At 47.0% G+C, this 8,589-nt stretch overlaps 1 protein-coding gene across 1 annotated transcript; it reads right to left on the bottom strand.

The window, feature by feature from the left end:
* Positions 1-1,214: 1,214 nt before the first annotated feature.
* Positions 1,215-5,992, bottom strand: NXPH3 (neurexophilin 3). The gene is made up of 2 exons (XM_074940573.1): positions 5,847-5,992; positions 1,215-4,434 (listed from the first exon to the last, which is right to left on the bottom strand). The coding sequence occupies exons 1-2, from the start codon at positions 5,901-5,903 to the stop codon at positions 3,706-3,708; spliced, it is 786 nt and encodes a 261-aa protein (XP_074796674.1). The 5' UTR covers positions 5,904-5,992; the 3' UTR covers positions 1,215-3,705.
* Between the last annotated feature and the right edge of the window lie 2,597 nt (positions 5,993-8,589).

The raw sequence follows: 8,589 nt of genomic DNA on the forward strand, positions 1-8,589 counted from the left end.
TTAGGCAGGTACCCTGGGAAGTAATTAGGAGTAACGAGATGAGAAACTAAACAAAGGAACGTTTAGGCTGAATGTAGGGATGGGGAAGACGTACTAACTCTTCAAGTGTAAAATAGTCTCGTAAGGGAAATGGTGAAAGCCCCATCATCTGAGCCACTGAAAATGGACAGGATAGAACCAGAGAATTTACAGTGCACAGAAGAAGCCCTCAGTGGCAGGGGGAATAGAGAAGAAGCCCTCAGTGGCAGGGGGAATAGAGAAAATGACAACGCTATAGGTGGTCTCCATCTCCAATTCCTGTGATTCTGTAGTCCCTTTTCCTCAGCGAAAAGTGTCATGTCGCTGTTCCGTAATAACTACATTTGATTTGTTTCTCAGTAACTTCTGATTTTCCTGATTCTTCTTGTCCTTGGAGCAGTGGCCAGCTGGCTTCTTTCTCCCCTGGAGTCCTGACCGTGTTGACTGTTGAAAAAATGAGTTATGTTAATAGCAGGGCAAGGGTGGTTGACTTTGGCATGGGGCAATTCATTCTGGGAGGCTGAGTTTCTGAACAAGCCGAAGCAAAGGTTGAGACGCATCTTTGAGACTCATTAAAACAATTTAGAAGGATTTAGTGGGGAAGGAAGAGACTCTATTAGCCAACTGGGAATTCCATACTGGAGATGGAGGAAATCACTGCCATGTACTGTGTGGTTCTACATCTCAGCCAATAGCAGATGCAATCGAGAGCTGTTCTTTCTCCTGAGACTTAGATATCAGCTTCCACTCCCATTGAGTTACTCTGCATGGTGGGAGTCTGTTTATAAACAGAGATGGATGATTAACTGCAAAAATGTTTCATAAATATTGCTATGAATTTTTTTAATGAACTCCCCCTGTCATGGATGCATGACTTTTGTTTTTGCTTTCCACAGTTGTTCCTGGAACTGACTTTTTATTGTTCGCATTTGCAGTAATAATAGTGTCTTTCAAGTGTATGTATTCATGGGAAAATAACTTACACTTGCTTTTTATATGCATTTGCAGCAGAGATTCCATCATGAGTGCTAGACTCATCTCGTCTGGGAACAAGAACAATATTGTGTGGCCAATCTCCACTTCATAGCGCAGCTTGAAGAGTAAGCCACAGAGCAAACCAAATTAATTACAAAATAGAGCTCAATAAATTCAAGGAAATCTCCGTGTATTCTCAGACATTTCCTTGAACATAAGGTGAATAAATTGTTACAAAGGGTCTCATTCGGATCTAGTTGGAACAAAGAGGGGTGAGCCACATAGTTGATAGAATGCGTATCTAGCTTGTGTGTTTTACCTTCTTTTGTTTGCCGTTTAGTTTAGTGAAATTCTCTTTTGAACATCTTGTGTTGCTTGTTTAGTTGGGAGGAGATGATTCTAATCTAGAATAATAGACGGTGCTGGTCTCCTAGTAACCACCAACTGCCCGATTGCTTTCTAAAATACTGCATCTCGTATAGCCTGGCTGTCTGTTTTTGATGCTCTGAAAATTTTAATTTTCAGAAATATCTCCAAGTGAGCAACTTTTGTGTATTTTTTTCTCTTACGATGGGAGGGAAGGGGTTAACAGATTTTTCTTTATTTCTTTTTAAAGGAAGCATGAAACCTTCTGGGGATGTACCTTAGCTTGTTCCCCATGAGATGAAAGCAATCATTTCAAAATATCAGATATTATGACTGTTTGGTTTTTGTGTTGTTTTTTACAACTGAACTTTCAAGGTATTTTGTGCTCTGGTTTGTGAAGAGTAAAAATTCTCTGGTTATTCAACTAAAGCAAATTTTTTTAATTTTTTTTTTTTTGAGTGATGATGTCTGGCTGGCTTCTCTGTTACACTCTGTAAATGTTCAGATACATATAATAGAGCCTCGCTGACTTTCTGTAATAACCAGAAGATCCATTTTGAATTAGCAACCAGGTAAAGAAACATTTAAAAACAAAAGCAAAACAGCACCACACTGGATAACAAAACCTACTTTAACTGTCATTCAGTTTCAATGCATAATACAGTAGTAAATGTACTTGGATAGGAGTTTACTGATGTAATAAAGTCTTTGTAATGTGAGACCTTGGCACAGTGTGGGGGTGGGACGGGACAGAATGGAGAGCTCGCTGGGTCTGCGTGTTCTGATGCGTCAAGGTGAAGTTTGTGTGGTTTTAACGTATGGGGAAAGGCAGAGAGATTTGAGGCTATGAAGCCCCCTTTAGAAACTCAGAAGCAACACATCCACTGCAGAGTTTCAACCCCATACTGTGCTTGATTTAAAATGCTAAAGGTCACACATTCAAGTCCTGCAGGCTAATAAAAATGTATCCAATGCTCAGATAGTAGAAAAATGAGTGTAGGGGAAGAACCTGAACAGAATAGTATATATGGGCAGTGGGGTTGGGAGAGGGCATGCTAGGAGAATGGATCATGCATTTTGCATTTCTCATTCATAACTGTGAAGATTTTGTTTTTTAGCCAGGGAAGAGACTCTCTTTTAAAGACCAGATGGTTCTCAGTGAAAACACTTACCCTGCCCTCTTAGCACTGGGGAAACTTTATTCTCCATTTCAAGGACAAAATTTTTTTTTTTTAAATAAATTAAATGACACAGGCAGCACTTGACTTCTCTCTCTCACACACACACACTCACACACACCCCTCTTTTCACCAAAATAATAATACAGAAGCTACATAGTGTATAGGTCTGAGATGCTATGGAGCTCAGTGACGGGTGGAAGAGATCTGCTGGAGGTAGACCAATAATGGAGAGCAGGAAGAATGTGGCGTGCTGACGTGACTGAGAATGCAGATACAAGGGGAGAACAGGAGTGATGTGGGTCATGGATTTGATGAAGGGAAATTCGTGAATCCTATATACTGTGTCAGCGATTTTGACTGAGTTGACCAGGCTTTCTTTATCTGTCAATCCATAGGGCTGAGATTCTGTAAAAACTCCAGCGGTCAGGAGTGCCTAAGTCTGAAAACCCCCCAGGGAGGAGAGATGACACTTCATCTGGAAACTTGTCATCCCCAGACAATCTAATTTCCCTTCTTGGTTACTGCCTAGTTGTGGCAGAGGATCCTCCAAACATTTCTACTTCTGAGCTTTTAGCTCTTAGTCTCTGGAGGCACCTGCACTCCCAAATACAGATTGTACACATAAGACCCGATAGTCAACTCCAGCTCATACTTTGGTAGAGTTCTAAGTACATGGTTACCCACTCATGTCAAACAGCCATCTTTAATACACTAGCATGAGTCCCCTTTAATATCCTCATCTCCAGCGAGACCTCTTACTCTAGAGCCAGGCCACAGTTTGTTTGGTTTTTAAGCATGTGTCTGAAGATCCCTTGACCCAATGTCCAGGCCTTCGTTTCTTGGCCATGTGACCTAGGTCCAGGCAAATATTCTTATGTTGAGAAACCCAAATCCTGATGTTGATTTCTGTACTTCATGTCCAGGCGTCTTCTACATAGCCCAGTCTCTAAAGACCACAGCTCTGGGTCAGGTTTAGAAACGCCAGTACCCTGAGTCTAGAATTCCTTTCTTCAACACTTAGGCTTTTAGGGAAAATCAGTACTCCTTCCTTTTCTGTCCTGCATCAGAACTCTGGTTTCTAGAGACCCCTGCACTCTACTTCAGCTTACAAAACCATTTCCCCAGGACATGGGTCTCTGGGCTATCCTGAGATGGAAGAGGTCTATTATCCAGAGGGGTAATAAGGTACATCGCTGTGGTAGTTATAGTCAGGACACACCTTCTGCACTAGTCTGTAGTCTATGCTGTAGAAGGTGATGTAGATGCAAATGACTTTGAAGGGTTTGGAACAGACCCAGGAGACGTGACTCTGGGTGTGCTCATAGTAGCAGGTTTTGGAGGGGTCGTAAGTACAGAGCGTGGTTTTCTTGGCACGATCCACTTTCTCATAATCCACCCGGCAGTTGAAGATCTTGGATTCTTTGGCCTCAATGAAGATCTGCTGCTCCAGGTCAAACTCCACTGTCTTGGTGGGAGGGACGAGGCTGACGGAGATAGTCCCCTGTCCAGTGGAGTTGTGCCGGAAGAAGACATTAACGGTACCGTTACCATGATCAACGACCTTCCCAGTGATCAAGAGGTTCAGTTTTACTGTCTTGATGTTGGAATAAAAATCACCCCAACCAAAAATTTTCTTAAACTTTCCTGTGTTTGCCACGGGTTCTCTGCGTCCTCGAGAGTGTGGGCCCTGGTCCAGCTCAGACAGGTTGTTCAGGACTTCCCAGAACTCTTGTGAACTAGAGACCAAATCTAGGTGAGTCAAATTCTGCAGTGGGGTTTGAGTTAGTAGGGACTTCGGGGAGAGGTGCTCCCTCTTCTTCTGCAGTTGAGATTTGTCTTGAACTTCATTTTCACCTTGCGCAGCATCCTCCCCTTGTTCCTGTCCACAGATCACCTGAACAGGACAAGAGGTGAGAATAACAGAGATGTGTATTCTTCCTCCTGCTGTTCTTGTACTCTACCCTCTTTCCACTTACCTCTAGACATGTCATCACAAGTCTCCCCTCTTTCTCCTTCTTGGTTTGCTGCTCCCCTTTCTCTTACATGCTGCTTTTTTCTCTGATCCTCCTCTGAATAACCTTGTCACTCCATCTACCCTATTCTCTCTCTACACTCATCCTTCCTTTCTGCCCTGAGTAACTCGCTTTCTTCCCCGTGAGACACTGGGATTTTGTGTGCCCTTTTGCTTGGCGGGAAACCTAATCCCTCCGACTTTCCAAAAATGTCAGCTGAGGTCAATTCCCTGGGATCTCTGCTTAAACCTGGAGGAGAGGGGCGTAGAAGAGATGGGCAGGGGATTAGGTTAGTGCTGGCTGGATGTAATGGACTAACACCAATCACTGTTTTAAGAATGCTGGTCTTATAGCCTTTCCTCAGTTACCGAGATTTCCCCCTCCTCCCTCCCCCACCACCCCTATGGTTCAGCTGCCTATAGCCCCATCCCCTGGCCCTTCTGTGGCCCAGCTGCTGTGGCAGTCAGGCAGTGGGTGAGAGGGAAAGACAGAATCAGGGTCAGCTGTGGACAGGCAGTGGCAGGGCCAGTCCTTGGCAAGGTCCAGTTCTGAAGCCGGGGGGCCAGTGCCTCTTCCCCCCCGGCCCCCCCCCCCCCAACCCCCTGCAAGGTCTGGTGACAGCTCAGCCCTAGGCTGGCTCTCTGCCCCGGCCCGCGGAGCTCTCTCGCTGGTGGGAGGGGAGGGCAACATCTGGCGGGAGGCAGGTGAGAGATGCAGATGTGGCTCCCCGGGGCAGTCAGGTTGCCGTGGTGATTTCAGCCACACCACTCGGTGTGTGTCCGCCGGGGGAGACGGGAGGGCTGGCTGGGACCCTGCGGGCTTTCCGCGCTCACCTGGCGGACAAGGATGCCCGGGATGGGGGGAGCCACCTACGGCCGCCCCCCCCCCAGCGGGCAGGCAGGGGGGACAACGGGGCACGCTCCCACGGGGGAAAGGTGCCCTCCGCCCTCTTCAACCCACCCTCGCCCCCTCCCCCTCGGGCTGGGGAGCGGGGAGGGGGGGGGATTGGTCACACGAGTCCTTGAACTCCCCACACTTTGGGGGAGCTGCCTCCTTTCCTTTCCCCACAGCCCCCTCCCCATCAGCCAGATTCCCTCCCCCCTTCCACGCACCCACCCACTCCAATACCAGCTGCACCCTCACACAAGTTTTTTTTTTGGGGGGGGTGGGGGGTTTAAAGGCTTCTTGCAAATGCCTCCTTATACTTTTAAAGAGTCTCTCTCCCCCTCCCTCCCATCCCCTTTCCCCAGCCGGCCCCCGGGAGCTTCCCCCTGCCCGCCCCCCCGCCACTCACCAGCAGGGAGATGCTCCCCTGGACCAGGAAGAGCAGGCAGGAGCCAGACAGCTGCATTTTCAGCCGGCGCCTGGAAGTGAAGGGGGGCGGGGAGGTGTGGGTCCTCTTATAAGCGGGGCTCCTGGCTCCTACGGCCCCCCCACCCCCAATCCCATGATCGGTCTGGCAACTCCCCTCCAGATCTCGCTGCTGGGCAGAGGCAGGCGCCAGCGGCCGCCCCTTACACCTGCTGCCGCCGCTGGCTCCCTCCATGTGACGATCTCTCCACCCCCCCTCCCCCCCAGCCCACACCCCCCGGGGCACTGTTCGCCCCCTCCCACCGGCAGGTACCAGCGGTATCTCCAGGCTTAACCCTTCCCTGCCTGCACCGCAGCTGGATGCTCCAGCGGGCAGGGTTCCTGGCAAGCTTGGGGCGCTCAGTGTGGGGAATGCTCCCAAATATGCCTTGAGACCAGGCGTCCCTATCAGTGCCTGAAACATCTGGGGGGGAAGGCGGGGCGGGACTCGGGAATCAGGAGCAGGAAAGATCTTTGTCCGCCTGAGCTCCCCCAGGCACTATGAGATCAACAGGCCAATGCTGAACAAAGGAGGATGAACTGTGAAAGGTAAGGAAGCGAATGAAAGTTTGGGGAAAGCAAACCCAGGACAACGGATTGTCCTCCAAGCCAGGATTTTATGTTTAGGCTCTGTACTTGGAGGAACTGGTCTCCCATTGCCCTGCTGCCCTGACTTCCAACCTTTTGAGTCCTAGGCCCACATAACAGGAAACAAAGTTTGGGGCGCCCCTGGGGGAAGGGTAGTCACGACCTGGCTGGGACCTATTTCATGAATTCAATGATCACTGTTAGAACCGGTGGGGAATTTTTTCAACCAAAATGTGTTTCATCTGCAAACGGGGATTCACAGAAATGGACCCTGTTCAGGAGAAAAGGTTGGTTTTGGGTGAATGATTAGGCTTGGGGGGAAAGTATCAGTTATTCAAATGTTTTGACATTTTCATAATGACTTTTTGTTTAGAGATTTAAGCTAATTACAGTAAAAGCAGGTTATTTGTTTAGGTTGTTGGTTCATGAAATTTTTTTGAGCTTTATTTCTCTGTCCCATTCAGGATGGTGAAAAAACATTTGACATTTTTGCAGGACAGGAAACCTGTCCCCTTTGGGGAGGGGTAGTTGTGTTGTTTAGAAGCTATTTGACTCATTCAGGGGAGATTCTATAGGAATGGAAAGAGGGGAAATGTAAAGAGTACTTAAATAATAAGAAATCAACCTTCCTCTAAAATCACTGGTTCTTGAATCGCCACTGCTTTGTGCAGCCACTCGCAGTGTGGATATAAAACACTGTCATTCTGATTTCTGAGGTATTTTAAACTCCCCTTGCATACAGGTGTAAGTGACTTATTTAGGTGTATGGAAGTGCAGAACTGGGCCCAATATAATTGTTCCTTGTCACTATTTCTTGCACGAGAGTGGATAAAGTCGGGGAGGGAAGAGATTTGAAAAAATAAGCGTGGAATAAATTCAGAGAGATGATCTCCAGGTGAATAGTCCAGGAATGGAACCTGTATTCTTCTAAGAGACTTGAGAAGCAGTGCGGTCCAGTGCCTTGCCCATTGGGCTGAGAGTCTGGAGATCTGTTCCCAGCTGTGTCACTGACTTATTGTGTGACCTTGAGGCAGTCACTTCCCCCTCTGTTTTCCCTGTCACCCCTTTGGGTGTCTTGTCTATTTATAAACTCCTCAGGGCGGGGTGTCTCTCTTTTATGTGTACGTACAGCGCCTAGCCTTGATTTCAGGCACTACCATAATACTACCACTAGTGAATATATTGCCTATGAAAGCCTTGGTCCTGTACTATCAAAGTCCAATGAGAGCTTTGCCATTGTCTTCAATGTGCATAGGATCAGGTCCAAAGTAGGCATCTATTCAACTTGTCATTTAGCTTGTCAGTTGTTCATAACATATGAAGTGCTCTAAGATAAAGCTAGGAGAGCTTAGTTTACCATATCTTCCAATGTCCAGAAACCTTGAAAGAACAGTAGTTAACTTTTGTGGTGTTTTTGTTTAGTTGACCTGGCCACTGGAGGTTCACAAGACTTAGTTCACAAGACTTTATGTATTTTGAATTTCAGCTGTAAGCCCTGCTGATCACTGACTGGCTTGGAAAACACCACATGAAATCAGCATAGTGAATAACCTACTGCAATGCACAATCATAACTTTGACCCCTCCTCTTTCCATTTTTTGTCGTAATTTTAGCTCTGGCCTGATCTCCTCTCCCTCCTGTGTCTGAAATTCACAAGAGGCAAGGAACTGAAGAAATGTAACTTAATTCCCCCAAAGCCACTTTATTTGTATTTATATTATCCCAAAATTAAAGCAGCCACCCCAGACTCTGACCCTCTTTAAAAATATAGAATTCCCCAGTAAAATAAACAGCCCCCACTGATTGCTTCCAGCCACAACTAAGAGAGAAAATGGAGCAGTATTTTAAATCAGTAGCTCTAGGTGGTATCATTATGCTCATTTCACAGATGAGGAAACTGAGGCACAGAAAGGGGGGAAAAGACTTGCCCAAGGTTACTGCAGCAGGGCAGTGGCAGAGCCAACAGTAGAACTCAGATCTCCAGAGTCCCAATCTAGTGCTTTAGCTACTAAACCACAGTGTCTCCCACAATAATCCCACCAGAAATACCTCTCTCTCCCTCTGCATCCTCACTAATCTCCCTCCTCCTCATGAACCAG

The sequence above is a fragment of the Natator depressus genome, chromosome 27 (assembly GCF_965152275.1).
Source record: "Natator depressus isolate rNatDep1 chromosome 27, rNatDep2.hap1, whole genome shotgun sequence".
NCBI lineage: Eukaryota > Metazoa > Chordata > Testudines > Cheloniidae > Natator > Natator depressus.

Coding starts and splice junctions, on each gene's coding strand:
- NXPH3 (XM_074940573.1), bottom strand. CDS start 5,903: ATGCAGCTGTCTGGCTCCTGCCTGCTCTTCCTGGTCCAGGGGAGCATC. Junction 4,435..5,846: donor AGGGGAGCATCTCCCTGCTG/GTGAGTGGCGGG, acceptor TGTCCTGTTCAG/GTGATCTGTGGACAGGAACA.